At 40.4% G+C, this 25,346-nt stretch overlaps 1 protein-coding gene across 1 annotated transcript; it reads right to left on the reverse strand.

The window, feature by feature from the left end:
• Positions 1 to 986: 986 nt before the first annotated feature.
• Matn3 (matrilin 3) lies at positions 987 to 20,569 on the reverse strand. The gene is made up of 8 exons (XM_046441689.2): positions 20,326 to 20,569; positions 15,450 to 16,016; positions 12,741 to 12,866; positions 11,959 to 12,084; positions 10,209 to 10,334; positions 7,839 to 7,964; positions 2,965 to 3,075; positions 987 to 1,890 (listed from the first exon to the last, which is right to left on the reverse strand). Exons 1-8 carry the CDS (start codon positions 20,537 to 20,539, stop codon positions 1,835 to 1,837), a joined length of 1,452 nt encoding a protein of 483 aa, XP_046297645.1. The 5' UTR covers positions 20,540 to 20,569; the 3' UTR covers positions 987 to 1,834.
• Positions 20,570 to 25,346: the final 4,777 nt, after the last annotated feature.

The raw sequence follows: 25,346 nt of genomic DNA on the forward strand, positions 1-25,346 counted from the left end.
TATTTTTCATTTCTTTAAATTTCATATGTTAGGTTTACATCTATAGGTTATATTTGCTTTTCAGGAATTTATATCAATGTAAACTTCATCATTATTGTACCCAAATTTTGATATTTTCTATTATCCCTCTCCCACACCATAATGATTAAAGCTTTTCTATTCAATCTGAACTTAAATTTATAGACTCAAGAATATGAGACTGCAATAGCCAAGTTATGGAACCAGCCCAGTTATTTGTCAACAGATGAATGGATAAAGAAAATGTGATATGTATACACAGTGGAGTTTTATTCAGTGAGAAGGAAGAATGAAACTGTGCCACTTGCAGGAAAATGGATGGAATTTGAGAGCATTATGTTAAGTGAAATAAGCCACATTCAGAAGTGAAGGGTCATGTTATCTCTCATTTGTGAAAGCTAGAGGGGGAAAAAGGGTCAGAGTGTGTCATGAAAATAGAAGGGAGACAGCAGAGTAGAAGAAGGACACCAGGGGAATGAAGGAGGGAAGGGAAAGGGGAGATATAGAGGAATTAAATTGACCAAATTGTATGAATGAAGGTATATATGAATATGTCACAATGAATCCCCCTATTATGTACAATTGTAATGCACCAATAAGAAATTTTTTAAAATAAATAAATGAACTAAAAAAATTCTTAGGTATTAAAATATAGTCCATAAGAAAGAAGTTATATGGGACAAGTAGAATATATATAAATAATGCATTTGTAGCGTAAATGGTATAAAATTTCAAAAAAATTTAAGCGTGAGATTAGATTATAGGAAGAATATTAATACTCTGTCCTTTGACAAGAAGCTGTTATATTCAAATAATTATTCAGTTCAACATAAAGAAATGTGTTCAATAGACAAAATTAATGTGAATTAACAAAAAATGGTCATGACATTAACACATAAAGATAATAACTTTTTATTATTAAAAACAATTCAAACCAAGAAAGAATTGATTGCTACACAACTTTAAAGGACTGTTTTGTTCTAAAAGTTTAAGCTGTAGAGATAAAGTATATGTATCAAATATATAAGTGAAAAATGTTATGCTTATTACTAACATTTAAAAAGACATTAGATTTTGTTGCTTGTTATATCAATTCTACAAATATATCATGTTATCAGTTGATCCTAAAGGAAAATGATAAAATAAATTTAGGACATTTTGCTCTTGGTAAAAAGTTTAGCACCCTAAATTCACAACTAATGCTCTTTAGTCATGCATTTCTAAGACCAGAATGAATTAAAAATTGCATGTAATATTTACTTAATTAACTACTTTTAAATATGTGTATTACAATCCCTTGATCAGAGTTTCAATAATACTCCTGCAAAAATTAACAAAAAACAAAAAGTGTTTAACAGTTCTAAATTATATTAATTTCAATTTTAATTATATGAGCTTTTCATGTGGAAATACTGCATACCATTTGCACTCTTGGTAATAAAATGGTTTATTTTAGAAATATTATCAAGAGAAAATATATCTTAAGTTTCCATTGTGAATATGATTATCTTACTAATATAAACATTTAAAATTAAATGGCTCAATTAGTAGATAATTTTAAAAATTGAACTTTTCATTCTACTTCCTACCATTTCACAGTTAGAGCATAGAAACACTAAAGTTTGCCCTTAATAAGAATATGCACATTTATTTCCTTGGAAAAATGATACCGATTCTCCAGAAAATCGTCATACTATTTATCTGGCAATATTCAAGCATTTATAATGGCAAATAATTAGCAAGAACATTGAAGATACGAGTGTGCAAAAGTATATTAATTGCACCAAGTTTTCTACATTTCCACATTTTGAGCAATCTAACGATGTACTTGTCCATATTCATTTACTTGCAGCTTCTGCAAAATGTCATCAAGTAGCTAGTTGTTAAGGCCAACACCATTTATTTCTACACATTAGAAAACAAGCACACTTTTAAACACTTTTACACAAGATAAAAGAAAATTGTGTCCTAGTATAAGTGAGGAAAAAGAACTAGACTATTTTCTCAGCAAAAGTCTCATCTAACACTCAGAAGTTCAATTCTTTTGAGATCTTGATAAAGTCAGACCACTGCAGTGGTCTTCAGATATTTTTGCTCATATGAAATTCAATTGGACAAATACTTATTAGTAAGATGGATAAAGGGAGCAACATTTATGAATTCTTGATTAAAGGAATTATAGGTCCTCTGGAAATTTTGCTTTTCTAGAAAAAGCATCTTATTAGATTCAGGGTAAGAGAGAGGTGTGTTTTTCTTGTGTAGTTAGGAAAATGGCAATCCTGAAATGGAAGATGAGAAACGAACATGCCAGCAGATTCCAAGTAGCATCTTGAGCAAGTGAAGTATTTGGAAATTGATTCAATTTGAACTGAAAAGTCTCCATACTCTTAAGTTGTACCAAGATCTGAATTCCACTCCTCTAAGGTAGCAGAGTAGTTAACTTGAGCTGGGCTGAGAAAAAGTACTTTTTCTGTTAGTATTTTGAAGTGTTGGTTTTGAAAGATCCTAAGACAGTATCATGTTACATTTTAAAATCTGTTTTTGAACACCTGGCTAGCCAAAGTGTGGAATCATGAAATCTGAGATATCACACCTCATCAGTCAGCTGATTTGTTCTGCACAGATGCAGATTCTGAACTAAGATGGCCATATAAAGGAAGCATAGGATAATTACCTCATCTGTTGAGTAAGAGCTCAATTTGGAGCATACATGCCATGGAAAAGCACTAGGAAATGTAATAGTTATGCAGCTTTTACATGTAAATATAAATGGTCTATTAAAGTATTTTAAAGAACTCTAAATTGAAAAAAAAAATGTATATTATTGCTGCTTATCTTAAAACAACAAATAAGGCCCTTGCCTTCATAATATCCTAAAACATTTGGCTCATTTGTAGTACTTTCACTGGCTTCAAGAAGAAGCAGAAAACCTTCTGGAAAGGATATGTTTGGTGTTCAGTCTCTGGAGATAGGAGCTGACCTTCTCCTGGTAAGCTAGTGTGGCCTCACACCCACATGCATCTTCAGTAGAAATGAGTCTCCGTGCCTCTTCAATGGCTACAATGATAGCACATAAAATGTTATGGATACCTAAAGTATAAAAAATCATGAAATATACAACTCAATGTTACCTTTTTTTTTTTTTTTTGGGGGGGGGTTGGTAACAGTAATTGAACCCAGAGGAGTTCAATCCTGAGCCACATCTCCAGCCCTTTTTGTTGTTGTTGTTCTGTTTTGTTTTGTTTTTTTTCTGAGACAGGGTCTTGCCAAGTTGCTTAGGGCTGTGCTGAGCTGCTAAGGCTGACTTTGAATTTGTGATCCTCCTGCCTTAGCCTCCTGAGCCACTGGAATTCAATATTACTATTTTTAAGACTTATTGAAATGCATTTTCCAGGAGGTAAAAGGATATAAAAACAAATGGAAGAGGAGAAACTACTTTGGAATAATGATGTCATGGAAATTTTTGTATTAGGAGATACAAGGGAAATGTTTATAATTGTCAAAGTCAGGTGATGATTATATGAGAGTTCATTAAATAATTCTTTATACTTTCATGATTATCAGAACTCATCAACAATATAAAGAAAATTTCTTTTAAAGATTGTATAGGAGGTACAGAGACAAGACAATCTTCTTCTGGTACTGTGTCCTCACTAATAAATGAAAAGAGAACAATAACTCTCCACTTGTATGGCCAAAGTACTTCAAAGGTTAAAACCAGGTTATACCTGATTTTCTATATAGGACTTTTAATTTATTAAATGGTTTGATGAGAGTTCTAGTTTTTACCCCAAAATACTTTAGTATTACAAATTCAGATATATATTGACATTTAAGTAAATGTGAGAGATTAATAGAGGTAACTCTATTTCTTTCTGTGATTCTGTGAGGCAAACATTCCTGTTAAATATTACAGCCCTTATAATTGCAAATAGAAATAAGCATAACTTCCCAAGCCTGAAGATTGCTGTCTAATCTTCCAAGTGAAACTATTGCCTGAGGACAGAAAATGCTCCTTGGCTCCCATATTTTCTCACATCTTCTACAAAAATGCAACATAGGCCTGGGGGACCATAAATTCACTTAATTAAATGCAATCTATTCACCTGTCTGAATCCTATTAAAACCTTTTGGGACCATCCGGCCCAAATCCCATCTTAATCAGCCTATTAATCAATCAGTAAGCAGAATATATCTATTGAATATCACCAACATGCCTATCATCCCTGTGCAGAGTATAAAATGGGTACATATGATACATATCCAATCTCTTGCCTAATAGACTCTAAGCTCTGGTGGGGGTTGGGGGTCTGTCTCAGTGTGATATTCTAATTAAAATTCTCTATAGAAAATTGCAAAACAGTGATGTAGCAAATTTGAAACTTGAGAGATAGACTCATTCACAATAGCATCTAAAAGAATAAAATACATAAGCATGGTGTTTTTTTTTTAAAGTAGAAGACATAAACTCCATGTTAATGGATTGGAAGATTGTTAAAATGGCAATACTTTCCAAATTTGATCTGTAAATTCAGTACAATGCCTATGAAATCCCTGCTGACATTTGTGGAGAAATTGACAAAATGATCCTAAAATGTATAGAGAAATGTAAGGGACCCAGAATAACCAAAACAATCCTAAAAAGAAGAAAAAAAAACTGAAGAACTCATACTTCCTGGTTTCAAAATTCTCTACAAAGCTACAGTAATCAAGGCAGTGTGGTATTGGCAAAAAGAGGGCATGAGGATCAATGGAATAGAACTGAGACTTCAGAAATAAACTGTTTCATTTACGGTCACTTGTTTTCCAACAGGGTACCAAGACAAATTAATAAGGGAAAGAATACCTTTTGAACAAATTATGCTGGAAACCTGCATAGCTATATGAAAAGAATAAAGTTGGACACTTACCTCACACCATATGTGTGTGTGTGCATGTATACACATGTATATATGTAGCTCAAAAAAGACCATAGACCTAAACAGTATTGAAGGAAGGAAGGAAGGAAGAGATAAAACTAAAAAACTCTTAGAAGAAAACACCAGAAGTAAATCTTCATGACTTTGACCTATCAAACAGTTTCTTAGGTACAATAACAAAAGCATAAGATGCAAAAGAATAAATAAATTGAACTTTATAAAATTAAAAGCTTCTGTGCATCAAAAGACACTTTCAAAAATGAAAGGGCGGGCTCGGGTTATGGCTCCGCGATAGAGCGCTCGCCTAGCATGTGCAAGGCCCTGGGTTCCATCCTCAGCACCACATAAAAACAAATAAATAAAATAAAGGTATTTTAAAAAATGAAAGGGCAGTTCATGATATAGGAGAAAAAAATTAAATCACATCTCTGCAAAAATTGCAAATTACACATTCCAACTCAATAAAAAGATAGAAAATCAACTTTTTAAAAATGGGAAAAGGGCTTTCAATAGACATTCTTCCAAATAATTTATAAAAGTCGCCAACAAGCACATGAAAAGATGGTCAAGATCATCAGTCACTAGGGAAATACAAATAAATACAAAAAAAAATATTGCCTTACCCCATAGGATGAATAAATTTTTTTTAAAAAAGATAGAGAGTAATAAGTATTGGCAAAGATATGAGAAATTAGAAGCCTCATTCACTACTGGTGAGATTCTTAAATGGTGTAACCACTTTGAAAAAGAGTCTGGCAGTTCTTTAAAATATTAAACATAGGGCTGGGGTTGTGGCTCAGTGATAGAGCACTTGCCTCACACGTGTGAGGCACTGGGTTCAATTCTCAGCACATCATCTAAATAAATAAACACCCATCAACAACTAAAAATATATATATTAAAAATATATATTAAATATAGAGTTCCATGTGACCTAGCAATTCTACATCTAGGTATATACTGCAAAGAAATTAAACCATATGTCCACACAAAGACTTGTATACTAATTACTGTTCATAGCAACATTATTCATACCAGCTGAAAAAGTGGAAATAAACTATTCATCAGCTGATAAGTGGATAGGCAAAATGGGGTATTTCTATGCAATAGAATATTATTCAGCAATGAAAAGGAATAAAGCACTAATGCATACTACAAATATGGATGAATCTGGAAAATAGCACACTAAATAAAAGAAGCCAGTCACAAAGGCCACAAAGCATACCATCCATTTATATGAAATGTCCAGAATAAAAAAATCCATAGAGGTAGAATTAGTGCTTGCCAAGGACAAGGGGCTGGGAGGAATGGGGGAGTGACTGATAATGGGTATAGGTTTCTTTTAAGGTTGACAAAATTTTCTATAATTAGATAGTGCTGATAGTTGCCCAATTTTTGAAATACTGAAAATCAATGCACAGCAGTTTTTGTTTGGGCATGTAACTCAGTGGTAAAATGTGTGGTTAGCATGCATGCAGCCCAAAATTTGAATCCCAGAACCAAATACCAAAAAGAAAAAAAAAGAATAAATGTTGTGATAAGTGAATTACCTCTCAATAAAAATTGTATAGGAAGGAAGAAGGAAAGAAAACGAAGAAAGGAAGGAAGGAAGGAAGGAAGAAAGCTAGCGAAAAAAAATGTAGATATAAACATTAGAGCTCTACACCTAGAAAAAATGAACCAAGACTGACTCAACTTTTCAAGCCTTCAATGGTCTCCTCTTTTTTCTAAACATACACACACACACAGTATTTACTGTGTGCCCTTTAGTTAACATTTGTGTTATGCTCTCTCACAAGGTTAAAATGCCCCTACTTGGAATTCCTACTTGAAATTTGTCTCCAGTTTCTTCCTCAGAATCTAATAGAGTACAATTTGTTTAACAGTAGCTCCATAAACTGCTGATGGAATAAATACATGAACCTTAAAAAAATAAAATGAGGTGACAGCCTAAACCATTAAAAAAAATTATGCTGAATTCTCAACTTTCCAGGAGGGGAAATTAAAAAAAAAAAAAAAAAGATTGATTTTTCTGAAAATTACCCACACTTACTCAAGTTCTAGAAACAAGCTGATCCTCATTATTCTTGCCCTTCATAAGAAATTGATTCATACTTTATTTCAAATGAAATAATACCTTCAATGAAGAAATGTCTGCTGAAAAACTACTTTGTGTACTGTGGTACAGATAAGATCACCACCCTTGGGGTTGCTAGAGGATAAAACAATCTGCTAGAGGATAAAAACACACAGTTACCAGGGGCTAGAGGAGTAGGAATGGGCAGTTATTGTTTAATGAGATCAGGGTTTTAGTTTGAGATGATGGAAACATTCTGAAAATGGATAGTAGTAATGGTTGCACAGCAATGTGAATGTGTTGAATGTCAGTGAACGGTACATTTAAAAATGGTTAGAATGGGCAGGGCACGGTGGTGCACACCTGCAATCCCAGTGGCTCAGGAGGCTGAGGCAGGAGGATCGCAAGTTCAAAGCCAGCCTCAGAAACAGTGAGGAGCTAAGCAACTCAGTGAGACCCTGTCTCTAAATAAAATACAAAATAGGGCTGGGGATGTGGCTCAGTGGTCACGTACCCCTGAGTTCAATCCCTGGTATCCCCCCCAAAATGGTTAGAATGGTAAATTTTGTGTTATGTATGTTTTACCATAATTTTAAAAATCAGACTTAGGTAGAGATAGTAATTAGAAAAAAGAAAGAGAAGAAGTTGGAATCAGATCGTGGAAGGTACACTGGCAGAGGAAGGTAGTGTTTCCTGATGTAGGCAACTGGAAGCCAGTGGAAGATACTGGCCAGGAGAACGGTTCATAACTTCAGATGGAGAGAGAACAGCTTCCTCCTAGATTTTCCTACCCAACAGATTAGGCTTGAAGGGCCAGTCTTCACCTGAACATGTCTTCTTGTCCTCGTTCAGTGTGTAGCCAGGAAAACAGTCGCAGTGGTAGGAGGCTGCCCCGTCACTCACACACACGTGCTGGCAGCCGTGAGTGCCCAGAACACACTTGTTTTGGACTAACCAGGAATAGGGCAGGAGAGAAACAGTCACACATTAATTAAATATGCAACTAAAAACAAACACTGGGAGAAATAATCTTCAGTTTGGTCCCGCCCAGTGCTGAGAATGAATCCTTCAGCAGTCAGCCACAAGCCCTACATTCCAGGAGAAAGCCTCCTTCCCTCTCCACCTCCCATCCCTGTGGCTCTCCTTTGATCACAGACATTCCTGCCAACCCCAACAGCTCCCCACCATCTTCTGCAATCTAATGCTGCTTTCTTTTTTCTTCCTGTAGCACTAAGTCTCAATTATATTCCAGAACTTACCTTGGGCATTTCTGGTGACTGTCAACATCTCCAGTATCTCCAGCTTATCATGGATCATCACCAAAAATAATCTATTAAGGACCTTATTGAACTTGGAACTAAGTGTGATGCTACACAAAAAGTACTGCATTGAACAAAGACCTGCTGTCTATAGCTTATAAAATGGGACAGAAAACAATAACCTGGAGACACATATGAACACACACACACACTTACAAACACAGAGAAAAGTGATAGCAACATTATTAATAACAAAGGTGATAAGTATGACTGGACAGTGAAGTATTTATTATCTATCAATAAGTAGCATTTCAAGGATGAAGACAGTTTGCCCAAATTTAAGTGGAGAGCAGAGGAAAGTGCCACATCAGTCCCATGTCCAAACTGGCCCAGGACAAATGAAAATGCAACTCCCCTTTAAAATCCAAGTAAGTTTTCCTGGAGACATGGGTTCTTCCTCTGCCATGACAGGGACCAAAGTGTTTAATTTGTTCCCTTCTAGCTCCCCTCTTAAATCCTTTTTCCAAGCTCAGAAACCTTCCATGGCTTACTATTGCCTAGAAAATAACTTTGCATGAAATGCAAGGCCCTATGAAATGTATTCATAAAGTGCTTTTCCGGTCTTAACATGGATATTCCCCTCATCGATACAATTTAGATTTTTTTTTTTTCAGCAAAATACAAAATAGGAGATGACTCTATTTTCCCCTTATCCCAGCTTGGCATTTACTCTACAGATAGATACTGGATCTGCTTCCTGCTCTGGCCCTGACTTGGGACTCCACATCCAACCTACAAGCCTTCCTATCACCCAGTGCAGGGAAAGCAGGTCCGTGGAGACATCTGACAGTCATGTAGACCAGCCTCATCATGGCACTATTCCTTATTACTTTAAAACACATGTATACTAACTCGCTCACAATTCTTTCTCCTCCACTCATCTTTGCTGTCAGGTTCTTTGTACAATGAGACAATGTTCAAAGTAACCCTGGGAACACTCGATCAAACCCTGTCTCTACTACTTACAAACCAGGTGACCTGAGCAAGTTTTTCAAGCTGCCTATGCCTCAGTTTCCTCCCAAAGTTGCTAAGAGGATTAAAGGCATGGCTTTGTGTATAAAATGCTTCAAATCATGTGCAGCCCACAGAAGGTACTGAAGAATGCTGCCCACCATTATCTGGGAGCATTACCTCAAGAGAGGGAAAGTTAAACAAGATCTAAAAAACATTCAGTATGCCAAAACGGGCACTACCTCGAGAGCTTGGAATTTCTCTCCTTTAGGACTGTTCTGACATTTATGAATGCCACCCTGTTCTGCCAGTGAGCCTAAATCAAATTAATGAGGATTAGCAGTTGTGGTAGGGCTCATCAGCCAAGTCATAAGGCTCAGATTCACCGAAGATTGATCAGCTAGACACTGTCAGGGAATGTCCAATTCAGACTTCCTGGAAGATCTGTGTGGGTCTAATTCAGGCATTTACAAAGTCTCCTTTACTAAAACGATCCAGCTTTAAGATTAACGTTACAGAAAAGTTCCAGGCCAAGTTTTAACTGGAAAAAGATCAGTTCAGCCTATCACACTAAATAGTTACTGTCCAACCGACTTCCTCTAAAGTCTCCTATTTGCTTAAAAGGTCCCCAGTGTACAGGGCTATAAAATTTTCCTGGATAAGGATCTAATATTTAATTAGCTTTTCTCATATCCCCCACTCCCTACGCATTTCCAGTAATTTTCTGAAGTGATCTATGTTTGCAAAAACCAGTGAGCTCACCACCCTCTGAGCATGTGTGCCTTCATCCATAAGCACGACAGAATGCCTGAACCCGGTCGTGCTTTAAGTTACCACTAAGAACTTCTCTCCCAGCAAATTGCAAGTCAATTTCACCACAATAGGAAGAGTCAAATATGAAAGAATTTGTTGAGTAGACTTTACCTGAACATGTTTTCTTATCCTCATTCAGAGTGTATCCCTCATAACATTCACAGTGATGGGACCCATCTCTGTCATTCACACAAATGTGCTGACAGCCATGGGCACCAACAGCACATTTGTCTTGAGCTGTCAGTGGAAAATCCAGGAAAAAAGGAAATAAAAAGTGAAAGAGTCTTTTATTACCCGTAAATAGAAACCTTCTTATTTGCAGCTAGAAATATATAAGAGGAAAACTTATTGGAGGCTAGTCAAAGCTGTCAGTATTATTTGCTCTAACTAGAAGTTAGCCGAGTTAAATAAAATCCTGCACACACATGATAATTATTCTCCAGTCTTCCCCAGTTCCTTTTCAAAAGTCATCATCATTGAGTTTTTATAATCTAAGATTCTCATAAATATATTGTAAAGGATTTCCTTTTAGGTTTACTGTATTTACCCCATTCTAGAGAGATATGAACAGTTATGTGACTAATTACATTAGATATGGAAAGACAGAATTAGAATCTGAAAAAATTGTAATTCAGCCCTTTCCTGTTTTATTTTCTTTTTTTATGTATCTTTTTGCAGTACTGGGGAATTGAGCCCAGGGATGCTCTATCACTGAGCCACACCCCCAGACCTATTTTTTATTTATTGTATTTTGAGACAGGATCTTGCTAAACTGCTGGGGCTGGCCTAAAACTTGCAATCCTCCTGCCTCAGCTCCCCCAGTCTCTGGGATTACAGGCATATGCCACCACACCCAGTAAACCTTTTCTCTTTTATAAATGAGGCAAATAAACAACAAAGAGACCAGTTGATTCAGAGCAGTATAGAACTCAGGACTCAAATTTTCATTCAACGCATTTACCTCTGTACTAGTAAGTTTTAAACTATTTTTTATTTTTAAACTTTTTATTTTGAGATAACTTCATACTTATGAAAAACTTACAAAAATCCAAATAGTTGCTGCACTTTACCTTGCCTCCCCAAATGTTAACAATTTACATAACTCTAGTATGATTATCAAAAACATTGATATGATATGATTTACTAATATGTATAGTTTTTCAAATTTTGCCAATTGTTCTACTAAAGCCCTTTTTATGATCCAGGACCCAATCTAGGATCCCATATTGCATTAAGTTGTCACATGGTCTTAGTGTCCTCCAATATGGGACATATCCCCAGTTTGCCTTTGTACCAGAAAATTATTTTTGTGAACTAAGAATGTCTTGATGTTTGATTTTGTGTGATGTTTTTTCATGGTTCTGAATTTTTAAAAAGAATACCACAGACATGCTGCTGTATCCTCGGTACAGGATGTCAACTGATGCATGATGTCACCGTGGTCATCACTAATGATACTGGCTCTGATCACTCTGATGACTTGAAGATGGTGGTGTCTGCCAGGTTCTCCACTACAAGGTTACTATCTTTCCTTTCGAAAGCAATAAGTATCTTGTGAGATGTTATTTGGTGTTAAATTACTAAATTGTAGCATTTGGAAGGAGTGTGAGGGCTGGGTGGAGAAAAGAACTGAGTCTCACATTCACAGGTGATACATACACATTACTATTTCTAACTCTTCCAATAAGACTTGGAAATGGGAGGGGGAAAAAAAGCCCAGGTGACAATAGAGAAAAACAGTCCAAGTGCAGGGGTGGGACTTGATGCACTCAGTCGCAGTGCCTGTGACCCAAGTTCCAACACTGGGTAGGCAGGTAGACATGTAAGTATGTAGCAGCAGTACAGGCTCCTCCCCACTTACCTGAACAAGTCTTCCTGTCTTCATTCAAGATGTAGCCTTCGCGGCACTCACAGTGATAAGAGCCAGTCCTGTCATTCACACAGATGTGTTCACACCCATGAGTGCCGAGAGCACACTTATCAATAGCTGCCAAATGAGGAGCAGAACAAATGTGAACCCAGGGAGAGTAGGCAGCAAGACCTACTTTTACAGACCTCACTACACAGAGCTAACAAAGGGGGCGGGGCTCCAGGAAGGGAAGTGGCAGATCTGGAACTGACTGGTATTGGCTTTCAGTAACAGACCCTCAGATGTGGGTTGTCTTTTCCCTTCTTTGTGTCTCAATTTCACATCTATAAAATAAGTAGGTTGAATTCAATGATCTGTTTTCTTACTCTCAAAAACTCTTTTCTAAGATTAAAAAGAAGAACCTAATTGCCCTTCTTCATCAACTTCGAATATTCATGCCCCAGGTACCTGAGACCCTCTCTAAATTTTCCTCTACTTCTAGAATTCATGAGCATCTATGGTCAGAGAGAGGAAGGGGGAGGCTGGTATCCAATTAGAAACAATCCGGGGAAAATGCCAAAGCCACAAAAGGACCAAGAGTTTAGGATCTTTATCATCTTTCCTGTCTCCCTTGTTCCTTTTCAAGGCAAATCATCCATGAGCAACAGTAAACCAGCCAAAAGGCAGTTAGGTAGAAAAGGTGTCGGAGTCAAAGCACAAGGCCAGTCCCACCCCAGAAGAAGAGATTCCAAAATAACAGGGTCTTCAGCCGCGGTCCCCCCGAGCAGTCTCACCTGTGCACGTTTTCTTGTCTGCGTTCAAGGTGTACCCTTGGCTGCACTCGCAGTGGTGCCTGCCCTCCCCATCACTGACGCACACGTGCTGGCACTGGTGCGTGCCTAGAGCACACGGGTCCAGGGCTGTGCAGAGGAAGTCGGGGCCGTCAGCGTCAAAAGGTAAAAACATTTCAGATACTTTCTCACGTGTTAAGAAGGCATTGCTCGGGCTGGGCTTGTGGCTCAGCGGTAGAGCGCTCCCCTAGCGCGGGCGAAGCCCTGGGTTCGATCCCCAACACCACATAAAAGTAAATAAATAAAGATATTGTGTCCAACTACAACTAAAAACTAAATATTAAAAAATATATATACTTCAAAAAAAAGAAGGCATTGCTCTTTATTTCACTATCAAAATTGGTTATTTGTTGTCTGCCTCTGGCTTACTAGAAATACTCTTAAACTAGAAATGTTACTAATTTAAAATTACAGACCTTGCTAGAAACTCTCTCAAAGGAGAAAGATAATTTTGGAGCCCGAGCTGAAGCCAAACAATTCCATCAGTCAGCTGCCTTGATGTTTTACTCAGCTTATCCACATTCCTATGAAAAAGATGTTTGCTTCCCAGCCTCAAGAGATGGGGAGAAGAGTAATGAACAGTGCTGTGAGCGAGTTGACCCATCTAAGCCAGAACTTGGTTTGCAAGGGTTCCACATTTTGTGTCTAAACAGAATTCAATGCAGGCATCCCCCTCAGCTGGGGACACACTCTCACTAGGGTCAAAACACATATTTTGACGTGCACACGATGGGAGCAATCTGGGTAACTGCTTTCTAAACATGCAACATGGGTTCTTGAGATCAGGTATCTACGTAGGCAACTTGGAGACACTGAACTCACATGATAAATACAAACAGGTAAAAAGAAAAGAACTAACTGAATGAGATTATATCAGCTTAATGTCCTCTCCAGCTTTTTGCTCCTAGAGCCATTTGTATCTCATTGAATTTTTTTTTTTCCTAGCGACATGTTCTGAAAGACGAATCAATGGATTTAGTCACTTCTGAGGAATCAAGGAGGCCTGCTGGAGAAGGCTGGCGCTCCTGTGGCAGGTAACCCAGCCTCCATTGCCCTTGGCAGCAGGACAAGGCTAATATTTTCCCAAGAAGGGCCTTTTCATGAAATGATCTTTCCAACCCGTTGACTACAACAAGCTGCCCCTCAGTCTTTTTTCCATAGAGAGGACGCTCCCCCGACCCCAGAACAGCATGTCTTTTGTACCAGAGGAAAAGCTTGCCACTCACCACTTGTTACTTTATGGCCTTCAAGCCCAACCCCAGGTGCCAGCTCTGACACCCAACTGTACCACAGAGCAGCATCCTGATGCAGCAACTCTCACCCGCAAGCTCGGGGGTTTTCCTGGGAGAAAGAAAGCCACTTTCTTTTTGGAACCCAATGAATACCAAGTAGATACCACCAAGGCCAATGACGGCCTGAGAAGGCACAGTGTCCCAGGACAGGAAAGAAGAGGAACCCAGCCAGGTCTGGTTGAGATGAGGCCAAGCTTCCCCCAGACCAAGGCTGCTGCTCTCGTTTCCCAGCTAACTGGTGATTGCTGGGTTTCACGTCAGTTTAGATATGAATCTCCTCAAGATTTACAATTGCAATTATTGGCTCACTTGCTTGTCTCACCCCCAACCCCAGAATGTTAACTGATGGTTGGGAGAACTATATTTTTTGTCATCAGTTATCAATAAATGCATGCTGAATAAACAAATGTGGAATAAATTATATAGAAAAAAAAAAAAAAGTATGTATGTTTAGAAATTCACCTGAACTAGAAATCTGTACCCACTCTCTTGGGTGTTTTCATAGAGAGTTTCAAAGACTATTCTCCAAATGATAATAAATAAAACACGAGCCCCACAAATCATCATTCTGATCAGATCAGTGACTAAAAATAAACCCCAGCCCCAGATGATTCATGCCGACGCATCTGGCTGTATCATGCTAAAAATCCCAATGAAATTAGCATGTTCATATTCAAACTACATCCTAAAGGAATAAAGAAATAGAAAAATAAAAGAATGTTGTTGTTGTTATTGTTAATCTTCTTCTTTCATCCCTCAGCTGAACCAAAACCCCAATCTTCCTGGTCCCTAATCCTCTTACACCACACAGAATAGCCAAAGAAAGAGCCCAATCTGAAAACAAGTGTTCCCTAACACTGTGCACACTGACAGTAACATTGGGATATAGTCCACTGACCCTCCCAGGACAGACACTGCTCCCTGTTTTTCTACAGAACAATCAGAGTTCTGTTAAATCTGGAGATGGTAAAACTGAAGAAAGTACCTGGGAAAAAAGTGTACTGGGGGATGGAGACAAGACAGGCATCTTGAGGTTTCCTCCACCCCACCCCATCAGGGAACAGCAGGATTATTTATCTTGGGTATTTCTAGACCTTCACATTTCTAATGCAAACATGAAGATTTTATGAGCAAACCAAATATATAATGCAGCTCTATATTTCTAAACCAACGTCGTGTGTTTAAGTTGGTAAAAAACACCAAAAAAGCACTGGATGCATTTAAGTTTTTCATTAATGTCCACCACCACCACCACCACCACCCCTCAAAAAAAGGGGTGAAAAAATGTCCTTTTCTCTGGGAACACAATGTCTGAAATGTAGCATCCTTACTAGCTGGAAGCAAAGACTTACCAACTTACCACAAAAGGTTTCCTGGAATCTAGAGGAGAGTTTCTCAATGACCCCGTAGGTCTCCACATAGAACACATGCTCTTCCAGGGGCTCACTGGCCATCATCTTGAGGGACTCCATATCTGCCCTGTCCACACCCACAGCATAGAGCTCAATGCCAGATGCCCGGGCCCGGGCAGCCACCTCATTCACCTGGTCCTGGGGCCTCCCATCTGTCACGATGATGGCCACCTTAGGGATGTTGGAAGTGGGCCCCCGAGCCCCTGCCTGCACTGTGAAGGCTTCGTCCATTGCTGTCTGAATGGCCAGCCCCGACATGGTGCCTGTGGACAAGGGGGTGATTCGTGCTACCGCTTGTTTCAGGGACTGCTTATCTGAGTAGGTCTGCAGCTGGAACTCAATCTTCACTGTACTGGCATAGTTCACTAGGGCCACCCGTGTGTCAGCTGCCCCAATGTCCAGAGTGTCAATGATCCGGGAGACAAAGGTTTTCACTTTGGTGAATTCCAAGGGCCGTACGCTTCGAGAACTGTCGATGATAAACACCAAATCCAAGGGCATGCTCTTGCAAACACCTGCAAAGAAGAACATGGGTAGCAGAAGAGACCAAGCAAGCAATGATCAGATCACCACCAGAAATGGGACAATACTCACTCCCAGACAAACAACTCTGGGATTCCAGGAGGCCAGACAGAGTAGCACCCCTTAACCACAAAGCCGCCACTGCCTGCTACTTTCCCCAAGTTCATCCTCTCGTGGGTGTTTAAAGCATGACAGCTTTCAGAGTCCCATAGTGAGAATTCACATGAAGATGTGAAGTGTCCCCATATATCTACCTATCTGCTGACTGAGCTCTGAAATTTTGCTTAGAAATCTGATTAAGGTTTTGCTCTCAAGGTTCCTTGTGACCCCTAGGAATTAGTAGATCCCAGCCATGTCCTGGGCACCATGGCTATCTGAGGCAATGGGAGTTGAGTGTTCCCAAACTGTGTAAAAGGCCCTCAGATCCAGCCTTACTGCAGAGTTCCCTGCCCAGGCTTGAAGCAGTGGCAGAATTTGAGGCAAGGCACTCTGACAATCTTCTAGTAGCTTCCTTCTTCAATTCCATTTCTAGGGGATGAAAACTGCCCCACAGTAGCCCTAAAGTCTCCCTCCATCTGGTCACCCATTCATTCTTGTTTTGGTGAGCTTTGAGTTAGTTGAAGATAGTGGGATGACAACTTAATGTGATATATGCCTCTTGCACTCCCTAATTTGAGCATGTCTTATTGTTTTAAGGAGCAGAGATTGTGACCTGGCATCTATTCTAGTACCTACATCACACTCACATAGTCACCTCTCATTCACTTATTCATTCACCATTTTTTTTTTTTTTTGCAGTTCTATTCAAAAAAGTCCTATGCAGTCCTATGAAGCCCTGAGGCTAAAAAGGCAAATAAGCCAGATTTCTCAATCCTCACTGTTTACTGTATTTTTTCTACACAAAAGTACCTGGCACACTGTAGTGACACAAATTTTAGTTTTCTTCTTTTCTTTCCTAGTTTTTTCTACTTCCTTCAACCCTATTTGCACATCCCTCTTCCAGTCAGCAAAATCAAGTTCACAACTCAGGACTAGATAAGAAAGAAGTCAGTTATTACACTTCTTTTTCAAGCCAACACCAACACATACTCATGCATATACAACACACACATGTAGTCCTAAATGAAAATAAAATCTTTGGGCATGAAGTGTAAATCAAGGTTCTTTACTTTTCTAACAAAAAAAGAGATGATGCTTCTCTAAGAAGGCAATTTATTACTCAATGAGTTGGGAAGAAAGGTGGACTCAAAATAAACTCTTAGACCAAGCTATTTATGGAAGAAAAAAACTTGTCTAGAACAAGGATCAAGTCTATGTAGTTTTCATTCAAGAGCTAAAAATTATCCTCTTGGCTTTCCCCTCTGCCTGGAGGTATTCAATTAAGAAAGGAGCACCTTTACTTTCAATTATAATCTAGGGATCACAGGGCACCAAGACAATAACCCTGTGAAGTTGTTCAGAGGTTGTTTATATTGTATACATCTAACAGGTGAGATGCTGAGATTCAGGGAGGAGTGAGAACTAGACAGCAGTGAGAACCAGTCAGGACTCAGGTTTCCTGACTTCCAGCAGCGGGGCCTTCCTGCCACACCACGGCTGCTCCCTCTGAGGCAACGTTTTCCACCATAAAAAAAAAAAAAAATCAACATTATCTCATATACCTAGAAACATCCTGCATATTGACTTTGAGCCACCACCATGAAATATGCTGTGCGTCATGTATTTAGTTAAGTCAAAAGGAATTAAAAATCTCTCTTTTTCAAAATCCTCCAGAATTTCACTTCATCCCTTCAGATTCCCATGGATTAGGGGCAAGGAAGAAGAGCTGTGTTGCAAATCCTGTCTGAACAGGGGTCAGGTACTTTTACACTATTAGAGTAAAAAGAAAAAAAAAAACCATGATGATGGAACCCTGTAATTACCATGCAGTGGTGTCACTTGGATAAATCATGGTTCTATTCTTGTAACCAGCATACATGATTCCTTTCTTCTCCACTGAATCCTTATTGGGGGGAGTTATGGGGGTGTGGTAGGCAGAATAATGCATCCCCCGCAAAGATGTCTAGGTCCTTATCCCAGGAACTTGTACATATGCTACTTTTCCTGGCCACAGGGACTTTCCAGGTATGATGAAAGAGCTTGGGATGGAGAGCTTATCCTGTATTATGCAGGTGGGTCCAATATAATTACAAAGTCCTCTAAAGACGGAAGATGATGGCAGGACAGGGGGTGCAAGTGATAGAATGTGAGAAGGATTCAACCTACCATTGCTGGCTTTGAAGAGGGAGGAAGAAGGTCATGAGCCAAGGAACATAGCAACCTCTAAGAAGCTGGAGACAGCAGACAGATTCTTCTCCCCTAGAACCTCCCAAGGGATAGGGATGCAACCCTATTGGCATTTTGACTTTAGCCCAGGGAGATCTGTCAGACTGATGTACAGAACTCTAAGATAATAGTGTGGGTCACTAGGTTGGTAGCTTAGTGGTAGGATAGCTTGGTGGTAGAGTGCTTGCCTCACATGCACGAGGCCCTGGCTCTACACACACACACACACACACACACACACACACGTGTGCCCCGCCAGCATACACAGAGTGTTGTTTTAAGTCACTAAATTCATGGTTATTTGTTGCAATAGCAATAGAAAACTAATAAAGGAGTCTTTGGCCAGGGTAGCAGGCAATTCTGTGACCAGGTTCCTTCCTGATTTGAACCCCGTCGGCAAGGGGCACTAATTGTTTTTTGAGTCTCCCTCCCAATGACTAAATAGCAGCAATTTGATTCTCAAGAAAAAAGTGAATATCTGAGTCTCCTAAAATGTTTTCATATTCACAATATCACCAATTTTTGACAATTTTTGTTAGAAATAAAAGCCCATAGCAAATTCATGGCAATTCTTGGTTGCTAAAAGGAGAGAATCTGGAAGAGGTGTAGAATATGGTGTTTATTCAAGAATTACGCTTCAAGATCAGGTTTGAATTACAGACAGGAAAGATTCAAGGCAATTTAGTGGGGAAATGGTCACCTAGTGCAGAATCTCACCGACCCCTCCAGTCCCATCCGAGAGGAAGGTGAGCTCTAGAAGCAACACCACTTCTAGAAAAAAGGCTTTGCCAGCAACCCCACCTGGAGCAACCAGCTGGCTACCAGCCGAATTTTACCCCTGTGAGCCCTGGCCCCTCTTTTGCCATTTCAAACATGAGAGTAATGCAAGAAAGAGTCCTCTGAATTCCTTCTCAACTTATCCAGAAAGGAGGGGATGGACAAGGCAAATGAGCCTGATAGGCAGCATTGCTGGCCAGATGAGAAAGGACACAGAGAAAATGGTTTAAACAGTCTCTTTCAAACAAGACTGATGCTGGACTTCTTGGTAATGAAGCTAAAATCTTATGTAAACCATATGAAGAGCTTGATAGGTTGGAGCAGTGGAAAGAATCCTCACTTGGGATTTCAGGGACCTGAGTTTTATTCTGAGCTTTGACACTGATTTGCTGGGTCCCTTTGCTTTGATAGGGGTTACCCTGTATCTTTCAGGGGCTGTGTCAGATGATCTGCCAGCTTGGCTGAGCTAGGAACTTTGCTGTTTCAGGAATCAATTACTGACCAAAAAGAGAAATAGAACTGATTGCTAAGACTCAGTGTCTTGAGGATCTAAGAGAGCTCAGGTTGGGCCCAGTCAGTTTGAGAACACCCGGTCATGGACAGGAGAACAGGGTTGAGACCAGAATGGTTTCAGGCATTCAGGTGGCTTCTCTGGGTCCCTTATTGGCCTCACACGGCACCCCAAGACTTCCCCTCTGCTAAATCCCGGATTCCACTGAGTCAGCTTTAGGGCTGTAGGATAGAATCATCCACAATCCTGGAACAGAAGCAGAGGAATTTCAAGAGAACTAAAAGTAGAATTCCTGGAAGGCTTGGTTCCACTGAAGGGTCGCCTTAAACCAAAGTGGGAGGCAGTCCCAGCGCTGCCTTAGCTGCTACTGGATGCTCCCTGCCCAAATCACAGGGGGAGTTTGAGCTTCAGGAAACCCAAATTCTAGCCCGGACAAATAAGTAACCTTGAGTGTCTCCCTTCCTTTTTCTGCATCTCAGCTTTTCGGCACAGGATTCTCTGGGACCGGAATTCTTTCTCCCGCACCGCTGCCCGTCTGAGGCTGAGATGCAAGACACTTGCCAGAGATCCGAAGCTCTCCTTCGATGCCCGGCTCCGCTGCCCACCCCCGCGGCCCAGGCTCTCGTTCCCTCTGTCCTGCATTCTGCCCTCTTAAGCTGTGGGCCGTCTCCCGCCCCGCCCCTCTGTACCTGCGCCGCGATTCCCACCTGGCTCGATGGCTCTGGAATAGGGCGCGCGGGTGGGAGCGGGTCGGCGCCCGGGGCTGCCGGCGGGGCCACGAGTCCCCAGCCTCCGGACGCCCGGGCGGTCCAGGGGACCAGGGCTGGCGGGGGGCGGCAGCAGCAGCACCAACCAGATCAGCAGGAGTCCTGAGAGGTGGCGCGCGGGGGTCAGGAGCGGCATGGTGGGCTCGGCGGGCCTGCAGGTGCGTGTCTGCCGAGTGAGATCCGAGCCTTCTGGGTCAGTCGGGGTCCTGCGACCCGCGCCAAAGCCGCCAATTTAAAGATCCCGCGCTTGCGGCCCCGCCCCCTCCCGCCCCCGGCCGCGACGCCAGGCGAGTTGGGCCACCCCTCCCAGGGCCAACAAGGAGCCTTGTCTGCACATTCCAGTGGCCGAAGCGGAATGTCTGGGGCGAGGCGGCCAGCGGCGCGGTGGTCACCGCCCGCCCGGGTCCAGCTCTGCGCCATGAGCCGCCTGCGGCTGGGTGGGCTCGGCGGGGTGCCTCCGGCCTCCTTGTAAAACCAATCTGTGCAGGAGCGCATGCTGCTCGACTCTCCTAGCCCAGAGCCCCGCGCCCCAGGGTCCCAGCTGAGGAGCCCTTGGGCGCTGCCCGCCCTCGCCGCTCAGGTGTGCCTGCCTGCGGGCTCTTGCAGGATGAAACCTTGGTCCTTGAACTACCTACCTTTCACTAGCCAAATAACCTGAATTTTACTAGGAACTCTTGGTTTTGGGGGGGGGGGGGAAAGAAAGAAAGAAAGGGCCTCACAGATTCTAACAGCATGAATAGAAACGCTTTCATTCGCTTCAAACATCTATAAACATTTGAACTTATATTTCCAGGAGTAGAAAATCAAACATGCATTCTCCCAAAGAGCCCGGTTAGCTGGAAGGACAGGCTGTACCCGCAGAGGCTTCAAAAAGCCTTCTCTGTATCTCAGTTCCTCTCCTAATGAGTTACCTGCAGCACAGGGCTGGAAACCGCTCAGGAAACCCTCAAGAACTCAGTCTACTGGGAGGGAAATATGCATGAACGTGTATCTCTCCAAGGGCACATAGTGGATTTAGAAAGAGAAAGGCCTGGGCAAGCTAAGAAGACTTCTAAAATCAGAGGACATTTCAGGTGCAACTTAAAAGGTGGCATGAACATGAGTTCTAACGAATCCTATCTGGTCTTCCCGCCTCTGCTATGGCCCTTCTACAACCCATCTAGGCAGTTACCTGAAAATCTCTTCTCATACTTATTATACACCATGTTCTTTGTAGATTTTATGCTATACCCAAGAGGTAGAAACAACGCAAGTATCCCTCTTTCGATGAATGGATAAGCAAAGTGTGATATCTGCATATCACAAGGGAATATCATTCAGCCTTTTCAAAGGAAGAAAATTCAAACATATTATAACATAAGTGAACCTTGAGGATATGATGGTAAGTGAAATAAATCAGTCACAAAAAGACAGATACTGTATGATTCCATTTATATGAGGTATCTAGGGTAGTCAAATTCATTAAAAAAAAAAACACACGCACAAGTAGAATACTGGTTCCCAGTGAATTTAGGAGGTAGGAATAGGAGTCATAGCTTAATGACACGAGTTTCAGTTTTACAAGATGAGAAAGTTTTGGAGATGAGTTGTATAACAATACGATTAAACTGATTACATGTGAATGGGTTGCCTCAAAGTTCAAGGGTTGGATATGTAATTCTCAAAGTCATAGATGACAATCGTATTTGGAGGTAGAATTTTGGAGGCAATCGGGATTAGATGAAGTCACAGAAGGGTCCCTGTGTAATGATGGCATTGGTAGCTTTGAAAGAAGAGGGGGAGAGACCCAAGCTGGCATACTTTCTGTGCCTTGCCATGTGATACCCGCTACAGAGTAGGCTCCAGGAGCACAGAGAGGATGCTTGCATGGTTCACTGCCAGTTCCCAGAAAGTCTACCTTACCACATGCAGGTTCATAGCCAATGATGGGACTGAGACTTTAGGAAAAGGAAGATCCCTGAACAGGGCAGATTTTGAGCCTTACCATTGCAGGGTGGCCAGACACAATGGATTGTTTGTAGAAGAAACAACCTGGCACTTCTTTTTCCTGGCACTTGCTCAGGAAAGGGTTTGCTCTGTTTCACTTCACTGACCGGCAACAGACTGCCCTGTGCTGGGCATTGGCTCCACACAGTGGCCTTTCTTTGGCCTTCTCTAACAGGCAGGTTGGGTCTTCCTCCACCACCAGGCTTCTCGGTTACCAATTTGGACCCCCAACTGGGTCCTTTTTCCCTGTTGGAATTGCAGAACCAATAAACAAAACTGATCCCCAAATGAGCAAAAAAGGAAGGCTTATTCTTGGCTAAGAACAGGAGAAACAGGGAGAAAAGCTCTCAAATTAACGTCTAAACCCTTTCGGGGTAGGGAAGTCGAGATATAGAATAAAAGAAATGAGGGGGAGAGATAGGCAAATAAAAGGAGGGATTGTAGTATCTTCTGAGCATGTGGAGATTTTTCCAGAACGTAGGCACCACCTCTTTTTGCTCTTTTTGTGGTTCTTTCTGATTGTCATTATGAAAGTTTTCAACTGTCATGGAACTGGGGATGGCGTTGTCATTGAGTATACAGATGGGATTTTAATGAAATTCAAGTTTGTCTGGCCCTTGCTCTGACAGCCATCTTTAATCTGACTGGTTTGGTACAGCCCACCTGCCAAGGGACTTCTGGCCTTCAGGTATCATGTTCTCAAAGATAAACGAGACTAGGGAGGGTAGAAAATCAGCTGAGCCACTCGGTAACACTTCAGGGGAAGGAGGTCAGGGAAGAAAGGGCATCCAGTGTCGTGGTTTCTTTCAGTATATTGATCTGTGAGCATCTGCAAACCTCAAAACTAACCAAGGATAAGAAATTGGGCTGGGGATGTAGCTCAGTGGTAGAGTGCTTGCCTAGCATGCAAGAGGTCCTAGTAACTGAAAAAATAAAAATAAAAAAGAAAGAAAGAAATTATTATGGGTGGTTTTTCTTTTTTAAAAAACACTAATATCATTATGGTTTTTCTTTATTTGTTCATTTTAGTTATACATTGACAGTACAACTTCCCATTTTTGTGGTTATACGTGATGTGGAGTTACACTGGCCATGTATTTATATATGAACATAGGAAAGTTATATCCAATTAATTCTACTGATTTCCCATTCCCATCCCCCTCTCCTTCCCCGACTCCACCTGGTCCAATCTAATAAACCACCCCTTCTCCCTGCACCCACCACTGCCTATTGTGAGTTAGCATCCACAAGTCAGAGAGAACGTTCAGCATTTGGTTATTTGGCACTGGCTTATTTCACTTAGCATGATATTTTCCAGTTCCATCCATTTATTGGCAGATGCTATGATTCCATTCTTCTTTATGGCTGAGTAATATTTATTGTGTATATATACCACATTGTCTTTACCCATTCATTTGTTGAAGGGCACCTAGGTTGGTTCCATAGCTTAACTATTGTGAATTGAGCTACTATAAACATTGATGTGGCTGCATCACTATAGTATGCTGATTTTAAATCCTTTGGGTACATACTGAGGAGTAGGATAATTGAGTCAAATGGTGGTTCTATTCCAAGTTTTCTAAGAAATCACCGTACTGCTTTTTAGAGAGGTTGCACCAATTTGCAGTCCCCCCAGCAATATATAAGTGTACCTTTTCCCCCACATTCTCACCAACATTTATTGTTACTTGTGTTCTTGATAAAGCCATTCAGACTGGAGTGAAATGGAAGCTCAATGTAGTTTTAATTTCATTTCTCTAATTGCTTGAGTTGTTGAATATTTTTTCATATTTTTTGACCATTTGTATTTCTTCTGTGAAGTGTCTGTTGAGTCTTTAGTTAGCTCATTTATTGACTGGGTTATTTGGTTTTTTGGCGTTAAGTTTTTTGAGCTCTTTATATATCCTGGAGATTAATACTCAATCTGAGGTGTAGGTGGTAAAGATTTTCTCCCATTCTGTGGGCTGTCTCTTCACATTATTGTTTCCTTTCCTGTGAAAAAGCTTTTTAATTTGATACCATCCAGTATATTGATTCTTGATTTTACTTCTTGTACTTTAGAAGTCTTGTTAAGGAATTCAATTCCTATGGTACAATGATGGAGAGTTGGGCCTATGTTTTCTTCTAGTAGGCACAGGGTCTCTGGTCTAATGCCTAGATCCTTGATCCACTTTGAGTTGAGTTTTGTGCATAGTGAGAGATAGAGATCTAATTTCATTTTTTTCCCCAACACCATCTGTTGAAGAGGTTATCTTTTCTCCAATGTAATTTATGGTGTCTTTGTCTAGTATAAGGTAACTGTATTTATGTGAGTTTGTCTCTGTGTCTTCTATTCTGTACCACTGGTCTTCATGTCTGTTTTGGTGCCAATACCATACTGTTTTTGTTTCTATAGTTATGTAGTATAATTTAAGGTCTGGTATTGTGATGCCTCCTGCTTCACTTTTCTTGCTGAGAATTGCTTTGGCTATTTTGGGCCTCTAATTTTTCCAAATGAATTCAATGACTGCTTTTTCTATTTCTATGAAGAACATCATTGGAACCTTAATAGGAAATTTAGATCTTTATAGCACTTTCGGTAGTCTGGCCATTTTGACAATACTAATTCTGCCTATCCAAGAATATGGGAGATCTTTCCATTTTCTAAGGTCTTCTTTAACTTCTTTCTGTAGAGTTCTGTAGTTTTCATGGTAGGGGTCTTTCACCTCTTTTGTTTTATTTTATTTTATTTTTGAGGTTAATATTTTATTTTTTTGAGGCTATTGTGAATGGGGTAGTTTTCCTAATTTCTCTTTCAGTTGATTCATCACTGATGTGTAAGAACACAACTTATGGATGTTAGTTTTATATACTGCTAGTTTGCTGAATTCACTTTTGAATTCTAGAAGTTTTCTGGTGGAGTTTTTTGGGTCTTCTAAATATAGAATCATGTCATCAGCAAATAGGGATATATTGAG

Source organism: Marmota monax, unplaced genomic scaffold (genome assembly GCF_021218885.2).
Source record: "Marmota monax isolate L192 unplaced genomic scaffold, Marmota_monax_Labrador192_F-V1.1 WCK01_AAM20220418_F8-fsc00010, whole genome shotgun sequence".
NCBI lineage: Eukaryota > Metazoa > Chordata > Mammalia > Rodentia > Sciuridae > Marmota > Marmota monax.

Excerpts from the sequence above, each read along its gene's own strand:
- Matn3 (XM_046441689.2), bottom strand. The coding sequence starts at position 20,539 with ATGCCGCTCCTGACCCCCGCGCGCCACCTCTCAGGACTCCTGCTGATC. Across the intron at positions 16,017-20,325 it reads AGGTGGGAATCGCGGCGCAG|GTGTTTGCAAGAGCATGCCC; the intron begins GTACAGAGGGGC and ends TCTTCTTTGCAG. Across the intron at positions 3,076-7,838 it reads GGACAAGAAGACATGTTCAG|CCATTGAAGAGGCACGGAGA; the intron begins GTGAAGACTGGC and ends CTATCATTGTAG.